This window comes from Camelus bactrianus, chromosome 29 (assembly GCF_048773025.1).
Source record: "Camelus bactrianus isolate YW-2024 breed Bactrian camel chromosome 29, ASM4877302v1, whole genome shotgun sequence".
Taxonomy (NCBI): Eukaryota; Metazoa; Chordata; class Mammalia; order Artiodactyla; family Camelidae; genus Camelus; species Camelus bactrianus.
Genome location: NC_133567.1, coordinates 1,747,944 through 1,770,794, shown reverse-complemented (window position 1 = coordinate 1,770,794; position 22,851 = coordinate 1,747,944). Strand labels below are relative to the sequence as shown.

Genomic DNA, 22,851 nt, shown 5'->3' with positions numbered 1-22,851 from the left:
AAAAAAAAAAGAATGTTTGGATTCAGGTAGTGATGGTGGGAAAGGAAATTAAGAAAATCTAAGAAACAGACAAGATAAAATCGGAGACTTGGGGTCAGATTGGACACAAGAGAAGCTATCAAAGATCACGGGCTACGTGTCTGAGTGGACGAGCAGTGTTGCCACGACTGAGAAAGGAGAAACTCCGAGGTATCACAGGATGTCATTGAGGGGTTGGATAAATGATCACTCTTCACATTTCTTGACTTTCTGTGAGTCAGAAGTTTGGCTCTATTCAAGCTGAGCAAGTGTTCATCACGACTCTCTAATGGCCAAATGGAATTCTGCAATTCTGTTTCCTACAGCTCTAACTTCTACAGAGTGTATGGAGCACCAATCAGGCCTGCATTCCAGCCAGGGGACTCTTGCTCTGATGAGAACTGGAGGAGTGGCTGTTGGTGGCTTTATGTGTAAAGGCTGAAGGGCCAGTCACTGGGAATCTGCTATCAAAACTGCATCTCAAAACAATTAGTAGAATCTCAACATATAATGTCACAGAACCTGGGGAGGAATTGCCAAACTTTATTGCACTGAATACCAACATCCAGGCCAAATCAAACGGCATCTCACAGTGTGGCGCCCGGACGACCACAGAGCACCTCCGGCCACCCGGAGTCATCGCAGCCTGTGCCGCAGGTGGACGCCACTGCTTGTCATCCACCCAGCCAGCAGCAAAGCCTCACAGGAGATACTCCAACTAAGACCGCGGTTATGTTGGGACCTGAGGTGCTTCTTAAAGCCAGCCTCAAAGTGTCTGAGCTGTAGGAGAATTACAGTAGAAGCAGTTAACTGGAATCCACCCAGAAGACATTTTTTCCTTCATTTCTGTTATCATAATTTTGTAGAAACTCTAGAAGAGCACAGAGGAATCCTTTCAATTTTCTATTCATTATATAAGAGTTCACTTTAACATTATTTTTTGGAAAAATTCCTTATGTTTTTTTCAGGGTCTGTATCTGTCTGTCCATCTGTCATCTGCGTGTCCTCACGTATACACATATGCAGGTACTACCCACTCTAAAATTCTTGGTAACTATATATACTCATGATAATATGTTATATTTTAAGTCTTATGTAAAATTCAACTATTTTAAGCAATAATAACTTTCAGTAACAGTAACACTAGTCTAAACTCTTATACAAGCCAATAATTTCTGACACATTAGAAATACTACAAGCACAGAGGGAAAAACTGAATTTAACAAGCAGCAGCTTTCTGAGTGAACAAAGCAAATACCAGCTTGATGACCGGTTTGGGGAAACCCGTCAAAGAAACTCACAAGCAATCTGCTCACACATGTATCAGGTGGTTAAGAAAAAAGGAATTTGTCAATCATCTTAAAAGCAAATCTCCCACAATTCGCCATTTTGTTTCTCCATATTTTTCTTTCACTTTAGAAAAATTAGGATTCTTCCCTCACTGTAATTTGCCTTTAGACTAAAGCCAAGTGAGATGTGTAGTCCAAGAACTTAATCGGCCTCCACAAAGATGTAGAAAGCGCAGACGAAACGAGCACCAGGGAAGTGGTGACACCTCACAGTGACATGCTGCTGGGCAAGGGCGTTCTGAGTCCGCTGTTGACCCACAGGGATGCGGGAGCTTGGCCTTGAAGGAACGCATGTCCTGTTTGGAAAGGGCGGTGAAGGACAGGCCAGGAGCGTCCAGCAGGGGGACTGGCCAGTCCTGACGTGGCGCCTGGTCCTGTGGTCGGGCGGGAAGGCAGTGTCAGTGATGATCCTGCGTGCTCGCTCTGCAGGGACAGCCACCTCTGAGCAAGCTCAGCACCCGAATTTCTCAGCCTCACGTCTTACACTGAAAAACACTGGCAACAGCACACAGAAGCTTTTCAGCTGGAACTCACTGAGCCTTGTCTATCCAACACAGAGGAGAGCAGGGACTCTCCTACCCACCGCAGGGAACAGTCACTTCGGAAAACGCATTCCAGTCCTCCTATTCGGGACGACCTTGTAACCCAGCTATACTTCAACTTTAAAAAACATTTATTACTTGCTAATTATACACAAAATGTGTTCATATTAGAAAATTGAAAAAGATATGGGGAAAACAGAAAGAAGGAAATGAAAATCACCCAAAATCCCATCTCCAGAAATGGCCACTGGGTCCATGTTGGTACGTCTCCTTCCAATCTGATCTTACGCACGATGCTTTCTTAATACACCTCAGATCACACCACACATAAATTCCCCTGCCTTTTTTCACTCACCTCTGTGTCATCGTGATTTTGCATGTTGTTAAAGATTATTCCAAACCATGAATGTGTGCGTCTGCCCCATGGCCAGCGGGCTGTGTGCACAGCAGTGTGTTTGGCGTGTCATGTGCTTGTGGGCATGGTTCCCATTTCCAATGTTCATGATCAGAAATACAATTTTTGACTCTTCTAGAGACTTCTGAACCCAATGCCCTTAAAACCATTGTGTTAAGCACCCGTGCTTCAGTTCTAAGCCATAATAAATCACTCAACAGACCGAAAGAGAGCAGAACTTAAATTTTTTGAAAATTAAAAAAACAATTTTTGAAAAATAATTTGGGGAATGAAAAGACTACATCACATCAACCACTGCAGCTGGAAGGCGCACAGTTTCAAAGGCTTGGCCGACATTCCCCAGGGAGTGGGGCGGTGGCGGGGAGAGTCTCAGTGCAGAGGAGCGAGCCTGAGCTTCGCCGTGAGGGTGGCGGCGACCTGTCCCCTACGATGTGTCTTCCCAAGGAGGGGCCGCTTCCCATCGGGAACAGGCACGGGTGTGGGTCCCGCAAGCAGCTCTCGGGGTGACCTTCTGGGTTGTCACGTCAACTGTCAGCGCTGCACGAGAGAGCCCCCGTTCCAACAACGCCCGAATTGCAAGACAAAGATGATGCGCTGAGAAACGCTTTTTCATGAGAGAGGTTGTCTTCACAGTCAAAGTAAAGTGGAAAAATAAATGAAACACTTGCCTAGAGAACTCAGATCGATGTACTGACAGTAAACAATACATCTTTCCCGAAGGGAGGGTGGGGCGCGTGGTGGAGCGAGGTCCTGGGTTCAACCCTCAATACCTCTTTTAAAAAATAATAGTAATAATTTAAAAATTAAAAATACGTATTTTTTTAAAAAGAATGTATCTTTCGACAATTGGCCTTACTTCGGATTTAGCAAGTGTTATTGTCAGTTGACTCTATTTTATGTCTGTCACGTGTGGAAAACTCGTCACAACCCTTTGCCTGAACGTTAGAATCTCGGACTGTGTGGTCACCTACTCTTTTTGATCCATGTAGTAGCTAGTCCTTAGTGAGGTGTCTAAAACATAGCACAAGCACTGCTTTACAGCCGTGGGATAACCCTCGTGTGGCAGAGCTCAAAGCTGCTCGGCACAAGCCTCTGGTAGCTGGACCCAGACAGGGGCCGGGCGGACCGGCCGTGGGACTGAGCGGGCATCTGGGACGACCAGCGACTGGGGGCGGGGTGGGGGGGTCGCTGGTCTCTGCCTGCTTCCTGGTTTCTGTTGAGGTGGCGTCTGACAGGCTTTTCCGTCAGAAGGCACTGTGTTCCCCTCCGTAATTCGTAAGCACTCATCCTGAGACCAGGTGATGTCCTGTTCTCGTGCTTTGCGCGTTGAGTTCAGCGTCCGTTGGCGCGTCTTGCTGGGACGGTGGTTGCCGTGAGGTTTGTCAGGCGGCAGTGCCCCCGTCTCCGTCACCTCTAGTACTAACTAGAATTCTGCTGCAGGAGAGAGCCTTCGCCTCTCGTTTATTTGCTCATTCAGTTATTTACTTACACCCGGACGGACTGATGGGCTCTTTGTGCTGTGGGCAGTTACCCATTATTATCGTTATTTATTTCATCGCTAACATGGTCCCAGACTTGTCCAATTTGTTCCTGTGTTATTTTGACGTGTCCCCACCGTTGTTTGAGCATTTCTGTCTCTTTTGCACCATGAAACGGTCCAGGCTCATCTTCTGCTGCTTCTTCCCCGTCCTGGAATCAGCCACGTCTCCAAGGAGCTGCGACTCCTTTACTGGAGTAGAGCACTGCTACTTGCTCTCGGAAGGCACTGGAAGAATGAATTTAGAAACTCGCCTCAATTCCGAATCTATTCCACCTAAACCATGGTAAACATTCACGTATGACTTTCAGATTCCCTTCAGCGTCAGAATTAGAACAGCGCTCAGATCTGACTGACGGCGACTGGGTGACAGACTGTTCGCGCCCCTGCCCCAGGGCCGTCACCCCCTTCCGGGAGCAGCTTTGCCCTACCCGCGCCCGCTGCCGCGGTAGCTACCACGCGCGCTGCTTCACTCCGAGAAGGAACCGCCCTTCTCAGAAAAGCCTCGCGCTCACCCGCGGCCGGGCCTTCTCGCTCCACGTCCGACTGCACAGACTCGGGTTGGAAAAAGGACCTGAACCACCGCGTGGGTCCTGCCACCTCAGGTCGCCCTGTCAGATAAAGCTCCTGTCACTCCCTCACCAGACACACGTGAGGGAGAAAAACGAAGGGAACTAAGACGGTGATGCTGATAAAAAAATAAACGAAATACCTTGCTGGGCCTTGTCATCATCTGTGAAGCTCACAGACTCCGAGGCAGCTGAAGAAACGCTGGCCTCTGTGAGAAGCAAACGACAGCAAACGAGTAAATAAAAGGCAAGCGGACGGCCTCACACGAACTGCCGAGCAGCGCGGTTCAGGTCGTTTCGCCCTGGATCGTGGACTGAAAATCTGATTAAATTGTTAACCAATGAAAGAACAACACATATTACATGTTCTGTTAATAAGGAATATTCTTCTCTGGGGTGAGCAGCTCTCCACAGATATAAACATAAAATCTAAAATGTACTGTAGATGTTATCAGATGCAGAGTCTTAGGAAGCACGAAGTGAAGAATGAACACTGCTGCACCAGGTACCTTACTGTGCGTGTGATTACGTGTCCTGCAAAGTTATCAAGTTTAGAAATAAAGGAGTTATTTTAAAAGAATAAATATTTAATTTGTCTTATATTTATATTTTAAACTTACAAGTCTTTTAAAAGATCAGAATATAGAAATGACCTCTGTGGGTGTGATAACAAGTAAGCGAGCATAGTTTAGCCTTTTTGTAAAAAAAAAAGTAAGTCAATAGATGTTTCCAGTTCTTATCCACAAACCACCCTGGAAGTAAGAGTTCTCTCCATGCTGGCAGACTTTCAGCAAACAATCATTTGGTCCTGAAATGATTGTTTCATTTTATGAAAATTGTGAATTTTCTTTAAGAAGCCACAATTTTCTCTTCCACTATAAATATTCACAGATGGAGAGATAAATAAAAATAAATCTGGCCAGACAGAAGCTGACTATTACCCATGGCAGAAAGTGGAAATGAGAAAACCCTGAGAGCAGAACCATGCTGCGCATATCTAAGAAGTGGATGATATTGGTTTATGTAAAATCATCAGTTTCTAGTGTATCCTGCTACATGCAAGGTACATGAAACAAAACATCATTATGAAACACAGGCTTGTTTTCCTTATTTCCGTGCTGATGGCTTCGTCAGTGCAGTACAGCCCGGTTAAGACAGGAGAAGGGGCTGGACAGTACTCACTCAGACCTGCCTCGGGTGACGCCCACCCCTCTTTCCTCACTGTCACAGGTCACAGGCACTCTTCTCCCTCAAGTTCAGACCAGGACACCATACGTGGGTTAACAACACCCCACAAACGTCACCTCAAACCATATTCCCTAGGGACGGCCTCTGTGATGGCACCACTTACTTCGATAATACTGATTTCTGGCCAGGAGGCAACCGATGGAAGGCACCGATGCCATTGCTCCCCGAGCAGGGGCCAGCTGGACGGCGACCAGCAGTCTGAGAAGCAGGGACGGGAAAGAGATGCTGAAATTAATCACATGGAGTTTCTTTCTCTTTTTCCATATGAGTATTTTTTGCAAAGCAACATGGTAAGGTAATAAAAATCTGATTCAGAGAACTGAAGTGTTGACACAGAGCTGTAATAGACACTGTAGCAACAAAACACGCAATGGCTGCGTCGTCTGCTTGGAAAAGCAAAAGACACAGATTCGTCTACTAACAGTGCCCACAAGTCACTGCGCCCGGAACAGACACAGAGGTGAGAGCAGCGTGAACACAGCCCGCCCCCTGCTCACCTGCGTGCTTTCTCCAGTTTGTTCCTGACGGTAAACCTGGTTCTAAAGCATCCTCCAACCGCAGGCGCTGGCCGAGCTGACCGGCAGTGCCCGGGACAGGCTGGCTGCCCTGCAGGGACTGAGCGGGTCTGGACCCCAGCACACCTTCTGTCTGGGGGCCTGAAACCTGAGCTGGGAACAGGCACAGCTGGGCATGGGGCCACCCCAGGCGGGGTTGGACACCCTCTGCCTGCCTGCCCTTGACCGTGTCAACCTGCCCAGTGGGGCTTAGGTGCCGGGGTGGGGGCGGGCTCGGCCCAGACGTGGTTTTGCCTTTTCAGGGACGGGGGTGAGAGCCATGGGTCCTCTCAGCATCAACAGGGCCACTGTGCTGGGTTCTGCGGGGGAACCACAGACTGGCTGCAGGCCAGCGGGGGCTGGACGTGATCACAGACATGGTGATGCGGCATACGTACAAATTTCTTCTCATACTGCTTTTCATCACAGGCTATGACAAGGTATTGAATACAGTTCCCTGTGCTCTGCAGTAGGGCCTTGTTGTCTGTCTATTTTATATATAGTAGTTAGCAAAATTAGCTTTTAATTAATGATTTCTAAATCCACTCTATTGTTGAGAGAGAATGTTTTGTTTTTATTCATTTTTGAAATAATCTTTGCAAGTGGCTCTCTGTGTGCTGAGAAGAGTAAAATTCTTTATCTCCTGCACACGTTGTTTCATGCGTCTGTGATCATGTTACTTAACTTTGTTAAACAGTAGCCTGCACGCGTACAACGCGTCACCCTGTTCTACCTCTTTCCAGCAGGACCGCGTCACCTAATCCCACCCATTTCAGCCCCGCACACTTCGCAACTGTGCGCTTGGCGCGCAGACTCACCACTGTCGGATCTTCTCGGAAGACCTTGGCTTTTACCTTCCTGCCAGCACTAAAGCTTTTCTTCTGCCCCAGGTCCTGGGCGGCCTAATGTGAGCAACACAGCACCAGCTCTTTGCTAAGTGACCAGAAGGTGTGTGTCTCTTTGTATCTCTCTGTTTTCAACAAGCTGTTCTGTTTCAGAATTAAAACCAGAGATGCAATGAGCTTTACAGGCAGAGACACAAGACGCAATTTGAATCACCCAGTGGTGATTATCAAAGGGCACACATCAACCCAACACGTTGCAAGCATTAGCTTTTACACTGTTTACTTGGAATACAAATTTTAAACTTGAGACTTACCCATAAAAGAAGAGAAAAGTTTTAACAGTGGTGTTTATCTTATGGTACTTTTCAATCTTTATGCCTAATTGACCGTATAGTTTTCAAATACAGTGTTTTTTCACTTCCCATCTGTTTTTTTTTTTTCTCTCTCTCTCTTATGGAAATAAACTTTGTTGAATTTTCAGATGAACCATTAACTACTATCAGATGATCCCAAGCTCAAATGGATTTTGAACTCCAGCCCAGGGAAAGCAATCTATCTTGGTGAGTTTCATCACAAGATAGGAAGGGGGGAAATGTACTTTTGGCAGAATTTTCCCAAGCTGGTGCCAGAAGGCATAGGAAACTCGCTTGTATTGCAAATCCACTTTAACATCATGAAATAGTTTTATGTAATCGAGATCGGTAGTTCAAGGTAATTTATGAACAGTTAACTATGGAAAGGCACAAGCAATTAATGTTATGTGAGTCACAATGCTTTTCTAGAGCATTACGTTTCTATGTGTTTAAACACAGGCACTCAGTCACAAAAACAAAAGACATGTGGAATTACATGTGCTGATATGGTAGATGTTTGTAAAACAATAGTTTGACCTGCAATCTAAGGATATTACTGCAATGCCAGAAAAAAGATCTGCTGAAAACAGAATTGCCTCACACACAGCACTGTCTTCTGTGTGTGCACCTCTGATGTGAACCCAAAGGAAAAATCTGGACTCCGTTCCCGAATCCACACTCACTTCAGATTATTGGTGAGCGGGTGCAGGTATTCTGAGGTTTTCATAATTCCTGCCCAGGCCCCGTTTCTGACCAGCCACCGCCCCTTGTCCACACTTTGTTTAGGGCCAAACGTGTTTGTCTTTCCCTCTATTTTATCATCCCCGCCAGCCCCCAGCACCTGGACCTGGGTCAGGTAGTAACTGCGCTGGGGGAGTGAGGAGTCACAGTGGGACAGAGCAGGAGCCTGTGAAGCCTGCACGTCTTCACGCAGCTCAGAGTGGGAGCGGCCGACGCTGGGCTCCCAGGCGTGTCCAGTTCTGAGGGGCCCTGGGAGCAGCTGTCCGGCAGCACCATCTCGACGACTGTGCGACACAGTATTTCCAGCAGGGCGAGGGGTGGAGGGACACCCCTGAGGCTATCTGCTGTCCAGGGGGTGGGGATCATCACATCACTGGTGCTCAGAGTGAAGACCCCTTGTCAGGGGGTCTCAGCACGGAGCCCAGGGAGCCACGGAGCAAGGAGGTTTCGGAGGTTAGATTCCTTCAAGGCTCTTTGTTACACTGAAACATGCATTTCTTTCTTGGCCCCTTCCCACATGATGAAAGCACAAAACCGTTCTAGCTGACGCAACTTTTCAGGTGCCCCATGGTAGGTGGCATGCTGGCCGGAAAGCATCAAGCTGAGGGAAGGAAGGTACTTCAGCCCCCGTCAGCCTAGGGCCCCTGTCAGACAAGGGCTCAGGCTGCTTTCAGCTCTAATTAAAACACGTTTCTCAGGGAACGTACGTCTAACCTGCTCGGTCAGGCTGACGAAATCCCTCCAGCAAGCTGCTCTTCACCTGTTGGTTTCCAAGACGGGCAGCATTGATGGGTACCTCCCTCGGGGTCCTCCCACCGCCCTTGCCTCCACGTGTTTCCAGCGAGGACCCTCCGGCAACATGGCGCGTCTAAGCACAGAATTTGAATAATGCATCATAGAGTCACAAACTGTAATGTACGGTGCATAATATACCATTGAATTATAAATTGTTCATCTTTGTTAGTAAGACCATTTCTATTTCATAGAATTGGGAAGAAATGTAGTGCAGATTTCAGGACTGAAAATTGGAAATCAGAGGTGGGTTCAAGGTTTAACTGTGCTTTGAGTTAATCATATAAACCAAGTCGAGTTTCCTTGTGTTTGCTCCCCACAGTGTACTGTTTTCACTCGTACCTGCTGGTAAAGAAGGGCCAATGAGATGCAGGAGCCGGTCCGTCTCAGTCTGGATTTTGTGCTCGGCGAGCAAGACAGCATGCATTTCTCCTAGGCCTTTATCTTTCCCTGTGAGAACAGGGTCGTTAAATTTTAAATATCCTCCAAGGTTTTATACGTAAGAATCCTCAAGTTGGTGTGTGTATTTGAAAACAAGACACATTGTGGCCCTTGTCACAGTTTAACCCAGCCAGCGCTCTCCTTTTACTTTTAAGTTCATCTCCAGTTGCACATGAGAGTCCGGGAAAGATCATGAACTATTTGCAGCCTCTCTTGGCAGGTCTCCGGGGGATGTGTCCACTGGAGTCGGATTACAGAGCCTGGAACCGCGTTAGAGGTGAAGGGCTCCCTTCAGAGAACTTCTTTAGAGCTCTCTTCCCTCATCATTAAGAACCAGTCCAGCCTCACAGCCACTTCACATTCCTGCTGAATGTAGCCCATTTGTGAAGCACTCTACGTTGAAATATCTTTGAATTGATTTTGAGTTTATTGAGAATTTCTAACAGAATTAGCACATCTTTTCTGCAATGTTCATGCTACAACACATCCAATGATAGCAAATTCACAGATGTTATTTTATAACATAGAATCTGTAATGGGTTCAGAGTAAACAAAACAGAAGCTACTCGTTCATATCTAACGGGAATATGCTGAGTTTGTTTTCTTTTAATTATTCACTTTGTTACTTTTAATTCATTAAATTTTCCATACAAGGGATGAAGTGTTTATGGTTTTTCAATGAATATTTACGAAAACTCAGGGTCCAAAACCCACAAGTGTTTGTTCAGACTCATAAAAAAAAGTTTATAAATATTTCATCAAAAACCGAGATCACAAAATGAAACACTTTGTAATCCTTTCAAGAGGCACAATGAAGAATGTCCAGGAATTAAATAAAACCCGTGCCTAGGTTGGGACGCACTAGTATTTTTTTCCCTTCAGAACAGAGATGGCAAATGCCCACTCGGGACTAGCAATGTTTTAGATCCCACCCAGCATCTTAGCAACACTGCTCAACAGCCCATAAACACGTCAAAAACCTCCCACAAGTTGGGGGGAAAGAAAAAGTTCCAATCTTGAGCTCACAGAGCTCAGCACTAGCAAATCCTGAAGCAATACTGGGGAAGTCGTATTGTGATGCAGGAAGTGGAGATCACGTGTCACCGTCAGATGACGGACTAGGAGGGAAGCCAGCCTTCCAGCACGTGGCCCAGCCCAGCAGCTGCGCGCAGACTGGCTGCTCTGTGCCAGGCGCCGCGCTGCTATTTTTACTTCCAAGAATCCCGTGGTCTCGGGAGGAATCCTGAGGCCAACAGGGCATGTCTTCTCCGTCCACAATAGAACGGAAAGCAGGGGCTGAAGTCGCCCCGGCATTTCCGGCAGACGGCGGGTGTCTGTCACCCTTGGACATTAGTTCTCCCGTGGACGCTGTCCTACGCGCCTGGCGAACGCCAGTCTCCGGCCTGTAGGAGCTCCGTGCCCCCGGAGCGCTGGGCTGCCTCCTGCAGGGGCGGTGTCGCTAGCCCACTCGGCCTCCTCCGAACGCCTGCGGCCCCCGCTCAGCCCAGCGAGGGGTCCTCGCTCTCGAATCAGCCACCCCGGTCACGATCCACGTTCTGGGCCACGTGCCGGCCACTCAGCGTGCATGTGGGCGTGGCGGTGGCCCCTCCCTGCAGCCTTTACTCCGGGGACGCAGATAATAGGGAATTAAAACACAACAACAAATATACGTACATTTAAATACATCTCTTCCCTCTTCTCTGCTGCGCCCGTGTGTGTGCACACACGTGGGTGTGTGTGACGCAGCTGTATGTGCCCCGTGTTCAAAGCACCGTAAACAACATACACCGCAAGTATCTCAGATGGGGGCACACAGAACGTGCAGATGACTTGAAGGAAGTTAAGAAAAGAGAAACAGAACAAGAACCAGAGGAAACAAGCATAAAACACGTAATAAAATGTCTGACTTCCCCCCAATTTTTGAGATTTAGGGTTGGCAGAGAGTTCTTAGAAAGGAAATTAAGAGCATAATCTGACAAATACATTTGATAAACTGGACTTCATCAGAACGCAGAGCTTTTGCTCCGTGCGACGCTTTGCCAGGACAGGTGGAAAGGAAAGCCTGCGTCGGGAAGGAAAGGTTACAGCCACGGAAAGCGGCCGCGCGCGCAAGGCGGGGGGCGAAGGGCCGTTCACGCCACTCGCCCCTAGTCAAACGCAAACTGAACCCACGGTGAGATGCCACCACGCGTACAAAACGTCTACAACAAGAACCAAAAAAAAGTGAGAAAGCAAGGAAACAGGACCATCCGCCCCAGCTGTGGGCGGGACCATTAATGGTAAAAATAGTTCAGCAGTTTTTTAAAACCCTGAACAGGGCACCAGCGTCTGGCCCAGCAATCGCACTGCTAAACGTCTGTTTCACATCTAGCGATGTGGATCTGTTTATCCTGAAAATCGCTTTTAATTCCACAGAAGCCCCGGCCTGGATTCGCGGGGCCGGAGGGGGCGAAGGAGCTCCGTCCCTTCTTCTGCGCGTCCCCCCTCTCCGCGCGCCCGGGACCCGGCCGGCAGCGCGCTGATGGGCGCGACTGAACTGCCCACGTCCGCCGAGCACCCGCCGGGGCCCTGCCAGCGTCCGCGGCGCGCCAGCTGAGCTGGATCCTCGCGGCGGGTTCTGCTCCGTCCCCTCGCGGCACCGGGCGGCACGCGGAGCAGGTCGGTGAGGGAGCTGGGCCCAAGCTACGCAGACGCGCACAACCGGAAAGAGACGCGCGGCGGCCCAGCTCCCCACGCGCCGGCCCCGCCTCCCCACGAGCTGCGCAGGCGCCGAGAGCGCCGTGGCCCGGGGCGTCACCGGGGCGAAAGGTGCTTCCGCTGCTGTGCTGGGCGACCGCCGTCGGGGCGGGGGTGTAGCCGGCGCCTCCGCCTGCCGAACGCGGGCTCCCTGGGGGCCTCCTGAGCCTCGCGGCCTGGGGGCCTCGGGGACGGGGCGACACAGGCCGGCGGGTGCGTTTCCGCTTCCTGTTGGGCCCTCACTCGCCGCAGCAGAGAGGACCACGCGAAGCTGTACCTACCAAGAGGGCACATTTCTCGTTTCCTTCCTTCCTCTCCGCAGAAATGATTTTAGATAGTTTTTCTTGGCTTCAGTTTTCTACGCGCTTGCTTAGCTTAGAACCACAAGACGCAGCGCTGTTCCGTTCACAGACGTGCATTTCATCAGGAACACGGCCATGAATTAAGGCCTCTTACAGCCCTGAACGCCGGATGACAGTGAATTTTGTCGTGTAGAAATCAGCGTTTGCTTCGAGCAAACTCACTTCCTGATTTTTTTCCCTAAAATGCCGATTATCCAGATTTATTTTTTCAGTTGACTGCCATACATTGTCATGATAGGTGATCAGATGCCATGGGCCCCCGTGTGTACAGTGCAAGTGCTTTTAGGACTTTATCCACTACAGTCAGGTTTTGGATTAAGGAAGTGGAAATTTTTTCTCTCGTTTTTTAATAGATTTGGGCCGACTGGGAGTCCACACTGCCCTCTGCCGGCCGACGTGAGCCTGACCGAGCGCGCTAAGCCACAGGTTCTGTCGAGAACCACAGTCACCAGGAAACAAACCTTTTTTCCCCAAGGGAAATGACAGAATTTTTTCTGACATTTGTTTCCAATAAACAAACTTCCAGATTTTTAATTTTCATCTTTTTATTTCTTGAATTTCTGGTCAGGGGTACTTACTTAAAGGTAATCTTTAGTCTGTTTCTTAGAATATTTTTTATCAAAGTGTCACTGATGTAAAGTTACAATAATAAAATACGTGCAATGGAAGAACCACTCTTCAGTTACATACATTTTTTAAACACTTTTCAATTTCATATACTTTTATTTTCTGTTTAATCTGTTTTCATATGTGAAAATTTTTACATATTTTATATAATGGTAAACAAGGCATGTCCCCAAGATTGCAATAAAGTTTGCCAGCTCCTCAGGTGGATGCATCCACCAAAATGGACGGGGATTTAATTCACTGATTTAGAATTTGATGAAGATGTTACAGACCATGCGGGAGGTGGGAAGGGACAGACTGGGATTTCAAAATGCAGAATAGATAAACAAGATTATACTGTGCAGCACAGGGAAATATATACAAGATCTTGTGGTAGCTCACAGAGGAAAAAAAAATGTGACAATGAAAATATGTATGTTCATGTATGACTGAAAAATTGTGCTCTACACTGGAATTTGACACAACATTGTAAAATGACTGTAACTTAATAAAAACTGTAAAAAGAAAAATGTTACAGAACAGCTGAAAGAGGACGTACGGTAAAGGACAGGCAGCCAGGATTTCAGAACCATGGGTCAGCCTGACACGGGACCATTACAAAGAGTGCAAAACAACACATATGTCACAGAACGGGACGCTGCCCTTGGGTCCCCAGACCACTTCCTGATGCAGAGCCGGGGCTCACGACCGGTCAGGTCCTCCGTCTCACGGGCTGTACCTTCAAACCTCGGCACATGCTAAGCATCCAATAATACTGTTAGTGAATGAATAGTTTCAGCAAGTGATGATTGGAGTGGAGAGACTTTAGCATGTTCCAGAGTCTATGTGCCCAAATGCTTTTCACATTCAACATAGTAAGGCGTTCTAATTGAAATAAAAGGCAAAACTATGGATTTATGGCATCGTCCCCAAAAGCAGTTGAATATATAATGCATCCATTCTTATTCTTTGGTTTCCATGGAAACTGGTTTGGAAGGTGAGATTTTTATGTGTTTATCACAGACGGTTACTTCTATTACCTCTACTTGCATGACTGAGAAATATGGGAACTGCTCAAAGAACAGGGGTGTGGAGAAGGCATATCTCTGTCGACACCTGGCACCTGCCCTTACGCACCTAATGGCGTCTTCGGGTCTGTCCTGCAGAGCTCCTCCCACCCCCACTTTTCCACCACATGGCCAGCCCCCAAGGGCAGGGGACCATCTTCACTGTCTGTGTCCCATGGAGTCTGACAGGGGACCTTGTGCACAGGGGACACTTTAGTTGCTCAATGTGGATAAAATACCCCAAGGGGGCTCCATAGTGAACCACGCCCTTCACTCCTGTGGTAAAAGGGATAAATAGCTTCTTTTTATCACTTGAAACATCTGTCATTTAGTATCTCAGTTAAGGTCCGTTTACAACGATGCACTTAAGCACTGGAAGAAGCAATTTACTGAGAAATAAGAACTCTCTCTTCACTGGGGCTCCTGGGGGTCCATCCCAACCAGAAAACATTCTTGCACTTGAGGGAGAAAACACTTCTCAGACACGGGGTTATTCGGACTGGGCTGCGTGCAGGCAGGGCTCTCGTGGGGCAGGAAAGTGCAGGAGACCCGGGCGGGTGGCACCCACAGGAGACTCAGAGAGTCCCCAGGGGAGGAAGCGTCCCGGAGCAGACACTCCGGAAACGCTGGCTCCACTACATAGTTAATTCGAATTTTCTTTTAAAAAGATCTAGAACAAAGGGCTCTCTAATCTTTAGAACAAACAGAGAAAATTGAAAATATACACATTCGTGAGCGGGGATTGCACACAACAGCAGACGTCGATGCCACTGTGTGAGCGAGCTCCATGTTCGACACGCCCCCAGACCTGACGCCTCGTGTCACCTCGTGCGACTTACTACAGCCCAGCGAGGGCTTCAGCTTCAGCTTCATCCGTGAGGATACGAACGATCGCAGAAGCAGCACAGCGCGGTTGTTAACGGAAGGAGCCCTGAGATCAGAAATACCTGGGTCCTGCGCTCAGCTTTAGTGGCTGAGGGCCTTGGACGACTTAAATGAACCCAACAAACAAAAACTTAAACCCTGATATGCTTTCTTCCCTTATACTAAAGAACAGCAACGCCGTCCCTGCTGACAGCGGCATGGCTGCAGGAACTTGCCCCCAGACTTCGGCCCTGCGCACAGGCCGCCTCAGTCTGATGGCTGGAGTCTGGGCCGTCTGCATCCTGAGCCATGAAGAAGTTTACACCCCTTGGCGTAAGTGAACTTCCAGGACTGCTTTCTTTACCACCAAACATACGTACTGTGGCATCGCTGGTAACAGTGAGCACTTGGAAACAAGAAGACGTCCACAGAGAGAAGATATTAAAACGCATTAGGATCCTTCCCTGTGATGGAATATTATGTAATCATTTACCGTTACAATCCTGAGGAGCACTTAATGACAGGAAAATCCTAAGGACGCAATTCTGCCTGGACGTTAGTACGACAACACAATATAAAACATGCAGAGAAAGAAGTTTGAAAATTAACACGACAAGATGCTCCCAAAGGCTCTGTTATAACGCGAGCAGCAAAGTAACTTGTTTTTCCTCCACTTCCCAGATTTTTTTAAAAAATGTCAATTCTTAACAAAGTTTTAAACTGCATTTTTTGTAAATAGAATAAATATAACAGACAGTAGCAATTTTTTCTTTTCTAAGACTCCCCAGTAAAGCTATTAGCTTTAGGGGAAAACATAATTGGTGAATTTAAAAACTGGTATTTTTTAGCTTTTAACAAAACACCCAGTAATACGCACACAAAAATAACAGATCCAGAAAACATGGTCTCACTGGGCTGCTGAGCACCGTTAACATCAATTAGCTTAGGATTTCTTAAACATCAAAAGATAAAAACAAAGTGAAAAAATAAATACACCAGAACATAAAAGAACAACTGTTATTTTTTAAATTTTACTGTCCTCCAGCCTTTTGAAGGACAGACTATTCCGTGTGAAGCATGTGGGACAGCCTCAGTCACAGAAGCGACTTCCTGCTGAAACCCGCATGGTGGTATGCTCATGTGCTCAGAAGGGAAACGCCAGGTCCAGCGGGTCTGCTAAGCCTGCGGCGCATCCAGCTGACAAGCTGGAATAAGCTGGAAAGCCTTTGGGGAGCCTGCCCTCTCCACACAGAAGCCGTTTGCCTTCGATGGGGTGTACGTGCAAAGGTCATTATTCTTTCAGGCTTCCTTGAATAACCCTCAAAGCCAACCATGCAGCAGGATTAGGTCCCACAACAGGAAAGGCTACGTTCGCCGTCTGAACTAAATGGTTTCTGGTCTCTGGACACCAGCCCCAAAGCACCATCTGGGGGTGATCTGTGCATTTGTGACACTGTCCTGTTCCTGCAGAAAGATCTTCTAGGTTTGAAATAACTCAAAACAAAACGGATTTAACTGTGGAAGAAAATACGATTGGAATTGATTCTTTCTGGTGGCATTTGGTGGTGGAAGGACACATAGGCCAGCCTTTCCCCGGGGAGGCTGGACACTGGAAGGAAGGCTTCCCACTCAGGGCGAGAGGGAGGCACATGACAAAGTCTTCACCTGCATCCATCTGACTCTCTCGTCAGACTTAACTTACACCCCAGAAGGACTCAGTAGATTGTGAATAAATTACAGTCAGAACCAGCACATGGCTCAGTCGTGACAACCGGTCCCAGCTGCCCCGAATCGGGAAAGAGCAGAGTGAAGCCAGGTTGTAAACGGTCCAGATTCTGCCTGTGACCTTGGGGAGGTCACTAGGCATCTCGTGTGCTAAGGCCCCTCATCCGAGAAGTGTTCGTAACAACGCGGACCTTGAAGGGTTTCCTACAAAGCAGACAACGTATGAAGGGATCTTCTCGCGATGCTTCTGTGTCAGTGCCAATTCTCTGCCTCGAATTACTGCATTTAAAATCCAACATCACAAATCGGTGGGGGAGGGAGGCGGGAAAGTAACCCTCCCTGCCCCTTCCCGGCCTTCACGGTGGTGAGTCAGTAGACACTGCTTACGGTGGAGGAGTCCGGGAGGGCCATCCGCACTCGAGAGGGTGCATCCAGCAACAGAGAGAACAGACACGGAGCTTCCAGGGGCGCAACGGGGTCGGGGCACCAGGGTGAGGCTTCCACTTTTCACGCTTGACAGCTGGCTTCTCTCTGAACACAGAGCATTTTCTATTTCAGTGAAATGTCAGCATATGTATTTGCCCACACGATTTCCTCCAGTGACTTCCCGTTTACCTAGAATCGGACCACACCTCTGACCACAGCGGCCCTGGACTCAGCCCCTCTCCTCTGCCTCACTAGCTGCTCCTTCTGTCCACCCTCTGCCCTAAATCGGGGCCTCTCTCTGCCCCCCTCTGCGTGTCATTCCTTCTGCCGGGAACGTCTTTTCCCCCGGCCCGCCTCTCCCTCAGCTGCTCAACCCTCTGAGCTCAGTTCAAACATCGCTGCAGCAGAGAGGGATCTCGACTCCCAAGAAAGCCTGATTTCCTTTGATGTACTCCTGCAGCACCCCTCGCCCACCATGACTGCCCTCATCTGTAGTTTGCATTTTAGGAGCACGAGACCCCCAGTCCCCCGAGCCGCAAGCTCCCGAGATCGGGGCTCGGCCCTGCTCACCGTGGGTCCCCAGGTGTCCAGCGCCTGGCCTTGTCCGTGCTGGGCATTTCCTCAATACTTGTCAACTAAGTCATGAACTGACCTAGCAGTCAAGGCCTCCGAAGCCCCATGTGCCGCCTCGGGTAGAAAGCGTGAACTCCAGGGAGCCATCCTCGAGCATCAGGGCAAAGGGGAAACCCAGTCTGCCCGCCCCCAGCCCCGCCGCATTCACCCCGGGCGCACGCTCTTCTGTGCTCGGCGCCGCTGCAGCAGTCACAGCGTAGCGCGTCTGCTCCGGCAGTGCGTTCAGAGCGATGACTCCGCCACACGTCAGAACCCCGCCCCAGGAGTGGCACTGACGCCTGTGTTGTAGACTGACCAAGGTACCCGAGACTTTGGCTGCTGCCCTTGTTAAGTTTGGAAGACTTGGGTCGACCAGCAATATACCCAAGTCTGCAATGACTTGTGTCGTAACAACAGTCGACTGTCCTTTCCAGTTCCAGCTGGGAAGGGACGGAGGTCTCATCGCTTGCCTTGGCTCAGACCCACTGCCCCCTTGTGCCGTCATATGAGCACCAACCTGAGAACCTACAGCAATGACAGTGGAGGCAGGATCTCATTTCGGAGAAGCCCCAGAACTGCTTCTACCCCAGCCCCACACAAGATGCTGCAGAACAAAGCAGAACAAAAAGTGACCAAGGGCCACCCTAGAGTCACAGCTCCAAGAGGCAACAGCCGTGTGTCTGAACCAGCCTGCTGCTGCCGGGCTCCTAACAGCCGGCTCGGGTCCTCGTGAAAACGTTCCTACAGCAAGAAAAGATGTCACACAGTGGTGTTGCACCGCAGTCGCTAACAGTGAGAGCTGCTGTTCACGTGCCTCCCTGGAGCAGGTCGGCTGGCCCGTGGGGGAGGCGCGGGGCACAGCTCCCCGGAGTCAGGTGAACCGGACTCCATCCTCGTCCGCAGGACCTGCGGGCGGCTAAGTTGGGAAGCCCGTGTGCATCACGGAGACTTTATCAGGCCTGGGCTAAAGGGATTAGGAGAGGATTCAGCAAAGTAAAACCTGCTAAGTCGCTTAGCACAGCACCTGGCACACAGCACGCACCTGCAGGAGGGCAGTGCCATCGCCCCGCACGCTGGGCCCTGCGGTCTGCACGCATGCGCCTCATCTCAGGTCCTTATGCAGCTCTGCTGGATAGCACCGATATTCCTACTTTACCAATGAACAAACGGGAATTAAATAATTCGCCTGAGGTCACTCAGCTAGTCAGCGACACCGGTCATTATCAGACCCAGACCTACTGTGCTTCAAAGCCTGCCGCCACCACAGGCGCTCCGTCTGGGTCACGTTATTCTTTATTACGCCCTTGACCAGACACAAATACCCAGTCGGCATAAGGGCTGTTATTGTCTGATTTCCAAATACTTGGAGGTTAATAAACGGTTGTTCTGCTAATATCTAGTTTTAAAAAACAGTGGACTAAGAGAACAGCTGCCACGAATTCCAGGTCTCAGCCACGCAGACGACTGGCTCTGAGCCCTTGGGATTCGGGGGTGTGTCCTCGCCTGAGCCCACGACTTTAAACAGCAACTACCTGGGGCGGGTTTTCCTTTTATTCCTTTTTGTAGGTAACTGGACAAACATTCGTTGTCATCTGTAGACACAAGGGACGTGTGTTTACATGGAGGAGCCAGCATGGTTGCAGGTGTCTGGCAGTCCCCACGGGAGGGACTGGGAGGGAGGGGTTCTTGTTGATGGAGGACGTGGACCTGCTCGCAGGGCCAGTGGCCATTCCTGTGTGGACACTGGCTTGCCTGGTGCTTTGTGGCAGGTGGCAGGGTGGAGGGGACTCGCAGCCATCTCGGGGACCCCCTCCTCCTCACGCTGATGACACCCAGACCAACCACGGATGGAAAACCTCACGCAGCCACGGCTGGGTCTGGTCATTGCTCATCACCGGTAATGTAATTCCAAGGATTCAAGACAATTTGACGTTTTAGAATTGTCCTCATGCCCTTGACGCCCACCCACTGTCACTTGTGAGTGATTTCACGGGGTCTCCGGCTTCCTGTCGGAAAGAGCAGAACGGATTGCATCCCTCAGCCAGCCTGGGCCTTCGCGGCTGTGCTGGGGAGAGGGTGCAGACTCCCAGCCCAGCTCCTAAGGGACTTAGTCTCTGCGGTCAGCCAGTCGCCTCTCGCTGCTGGGGTGGGGAGGTCATGTTCAGGGGACTTCAGCGTGAGGTGTTAATACTCTTCTGCAGTCCGGGAGCTGGGCAGAGGCCGAGGGGGACCAGTTAGTTGTCACCCAGCACGAGCGAGAGGTTTACATCTGAGGTCTGAAGGTGCCGAGTGAGCACGTGCTTGGCTCCCACTGTGACACCGGCTTTCAGAGGAGACTTTTACTTTCAATGCGGGCCAGAGAGCACATTTAGAAGAAAAAAAATCACTTTGCCAGTGGGTGTGTGTGTGTGTGTGTGTGTGTGTGTGTGTGTGTGTGTGTTTAAACAGGCAGCGTTTAAGAATATGTCTACTTCGAAGAAATCACGGAGTATGAAGTGAGTCTCTATCCAGGACAGACAGTTGTCAGTGGTGAATCAAAACGCCCGCAGGGTCTGCCAGACCGGGCCCAGTTCCCCATCGTGGGGCTTGTGAACAGTGTCCCCCCCTGCGAGGGGCTGGCGACGGCCACTGCCTGGGTGAGCAGGGGACGCAGAAGCCGGCAGGAGCCACGTGTTCTCCGAGTGACTGGCAGACCCTGCTTGGGAAGTGGCTCACCAGGGGGTGACCCCGGACCTAAACTGGGGACATGACCATCAGAATAGCATGATTTAGACGTGGCTTCTCTGCATTGCCCTGACACGTCTCAGTCTGCCTGAAAGGCTCTTGGCGTTAGCGTCGGGGTGGACGCGGACGACTCAGACCCCAGGGAAGGGGGAGGCGAGGCACTGACCGAGCATCTCGGGGCGGAGGTCTGGGGCAGCAATATTCGCAAAACTGCCGCCCCCCTCCCCACTCCTTGTCCCTGCTCAGCATGTCGGGGACACCCCATTCTGCCCACTGACCCAGGCCCTGAGCTCCTGGAAGTCATCCCGGGTCCCACAGGGCTATCATGGGGTCCATGGGACAAGGGTTCGTTTCCCCCTTGGAACCCGGTGTTCTCCTCCCGCCACTCCGGCCTCTCCGACCCCTGCTGCTGGGCCTCCGGGCGCCCCCGTGTCTGCAGGGAGCAACTCTGCCCCGGCCCGCCTGCTGCTCGCTGGGCATCCGGGAGTCCAGCAGCCCCTCATTCCGGGCCGCAGCCCCTTCCCTGGGCACCCACCCATCTCCTGGGCACCTGTCGGTGCGGTTGCCTCTAGGGCCGGTGCCCTGGACCCTACATGCCTGGATGCCCGTGCGTCTGCGGGGGTACCTGGAGGCGCTCACACTTCCTCTGTCACTCCGCCCCAGCCGCGCCGTCTTCCTCTGAAACCCGAGGGCTCCTCGTGAGTCCCTGTTCCAGGCTTCTTCCCAACTCTCGCAGCACTTTGGATGCGGAGTCCAAGACCCGCTAGGTGGAGCGCTTCCCCCGGGGACCAAGGGTCGGTTTCAGGGATGGTTTCGGGGTCACGTCTGACAGGCGGGCTCCCCATCCTCCCTGAGGAAGGGCCTTGGCCCCTCTTGTAAATGAGCGGCCCAATCGGCCCACGCGTGTGCACAGGCGCAAGCACACACCCCACGCCCCACACGTGCAGACCGTACATACACACACGCACACATGTCTGCAGAGAGAGACACTTTCAGGCAGTGGAACTAATGTCTCCAGTGCATTTGTAAGCACTGAGTCCTGACTAATGGGCTTACCGCCCCCACAAAACCCCCATTAAGTAACGTCCAGCCCCTTCTGGTTCTGAAAAGCACGTGGTGCTTACGGGATGGGAGTTGGTGACCAGCCAGGGCAGAGCAGAGGCCACGCAGCCGCTTCGCTGAGCACTCGGGCTCCTGGCCGCGAGTCTCCCCAGAGTCACACCTAGCACCTGGGGGGCGGTGTCGGGTGTGAAGTCAGGCAGCCACGACCCCAGGTGACTTAGGAAGGAGGAAGACAGGCAGCGAGACTGTGGGAAGTGGGAGGGGCCGCACCAAGGCTACAAACCCGCGTGTGAGCCTTCCGGGGGGGCGGGGAGGAGGATGTAGGAAGGCACTTTTCAAACAGGTGTGCTCTGCTCTGCAGTCCTAGGACGGAAAATCAGCGTGTAACAGATCTGAAGCGAAGCGGCCTGGAGGCCAATGCCCGCCCCCTGGCCCTTAGCAGCCGGCGGCCTGGCCTGTGTCTCCACTGCCCCCACCCCGCCCCGCAGGGCCGACTGCTCTGGGGTTAAGCGAGCAGGGCGGAGGGCGCCGCGCCGCCGGGCTCACACGGCACCCCCGGCAACCTGCCTGCGTCGTCTCCCCCCTCCGCAGACGCCCGACCCGGGTCTCCCTCCCCGCCTAGCAGACCAGGCGGCATCCCGCGCTCCCCGCCCTGGAGGAGGACGGACGCGCCCGCTCCGTCTCCCCCTCCGAGGCCCCCGGTGCTTTGTTCCGGCCTTGAAACCTCTGCCCGGTGGGGCACCAGCGGGGCAGGGGGCGTCACGGAGGTGCCCACTGAGCGCCGACCCGAGGCCGGCGCCTCCGCCTGCTTCCTGCACCGCGGCACAGACGGTGACCGCCACCCCGCTACGCACCGCCTACACAGCCCCCAAGTGCAAGGGCCTCCTGTGCTTCTGCGAACACACAGCAGTCACTGTTAATCGGGAACGAAGTAAAATGCAGGATTTAGGGAGCGTCCGCCGGAACGCGGGCCGGTAGCCAGCGAGGGCGGGCTGACGCCCTGGGTGTGTCGAGTCGCCCGCTGTCCACGAGGGGGCGGGCCCCGCTAAGGGCCCGCGGGAACGGAAGCCGGGAGAGCGAAGCAGGGCGCCTTCCCAGCGGCGCCGGCAGGGGTCTCTGCGCGACCACACATGCCGGCGCCGCGCCGGGGCGGGCAAGCCCGCGGCCGCGCGCCTCCGCCCGGCTCCAGGAGCGCGGCGCTCCCCCGGGACGGACGGGACGCCGAGGAGCTGGGTGTCCTTGACCGCGAGGGACCGGCGGCCG

At 51.3% G+C, this 22,851-nt stretch overlaps 1 protein-coding gene and 2 long non-coding RNA genes across 11 annotated transcripts; 1 reads left to right on the top strand and 2 right to left on the bottom strand.

Annotated features, from left to right (window-relative positions):
* Positions 1-2,531: 2,531 nt before the first annotated feature.
* PPDPFL (pancreatic progenitor cell differentiation and proliferation factor like) lies at positions 2,532-7,190 on the bottom strand. 3 transcript variants are annotated; one of them, XM_074354893.1, is made up of 5 exons: positions 7,051-7,190; positions 5,782-5,876; positions 4,574-4,639; positions 4,293-4,472; positions 2,532-4,089 (listed from the first exon to the last, which is right to left on the bottom strand). In XM_074354893.1, the coding sequence occupies exons 2-5, from the start codon at positions 5,834-5,836 to the stop codon at positions 4,070-4,072; spliced, it is 321 nt and encodes a 106-aa protein (XP_074210994.1). In that variant the 5' UTR covers positions 5,837-5,876; positions 7,051-7,190; the 3' UTR covers positions 2,532-4,069. The 3 variants fall into 3 exon arrangements, with proteins under 3 accessions (XP_074210994.1, XP_074210993.1, XP_074210995.1); XM_074354892.1 differs by lacking the exon at positions 7,051-7,190 and adding an exon at positions 6,176-6,496; XM_074354894.1 differs by lacking the exon at positions 7,051-7,190 and adding an exon at positions 6,176-6,496 and having other exon boundaries at positions 4,377-4,472.
* On the top strand, positions 5,884-10,061 carry LOC123613039 (uncharacterized). 7 transcript variants are annotated; one of them, XR_006720372.2, is made up of 5 exons: positions 5,884-6,205; positions 6,496-6,672; positions 6,976-7,180; positions 7,559-7,637; positions 9,286-10,061. It is a non-coding gene; the product is annotated as an uncharacterized LOC123613039 (long non-coding RNA). The 7 variants fall into 7 exon arrangements; XR_006720371.2 differs by having other exon boundaries at positions 7,890-10,061; XR_012503149.1 differs by having other exon boundaries at positions 7,559-8,125.
* Positions 9,809-22,582, bottom strand: LOC141575516 (uncharacterized). Its single transcript, XR_012503151.1, has 2 exons — positions 17,761-22,582; positions 9,809-17,295 (listed from the first exon to the last, which is right to left on the bottom strand). It is a non-coding gene; the product is annotated as an uncharacterized LOC141575516 (long non-coding RNA).
* Between the last annotated feature and the right edge of the window lie 269 nt (positions 22,583-22,851).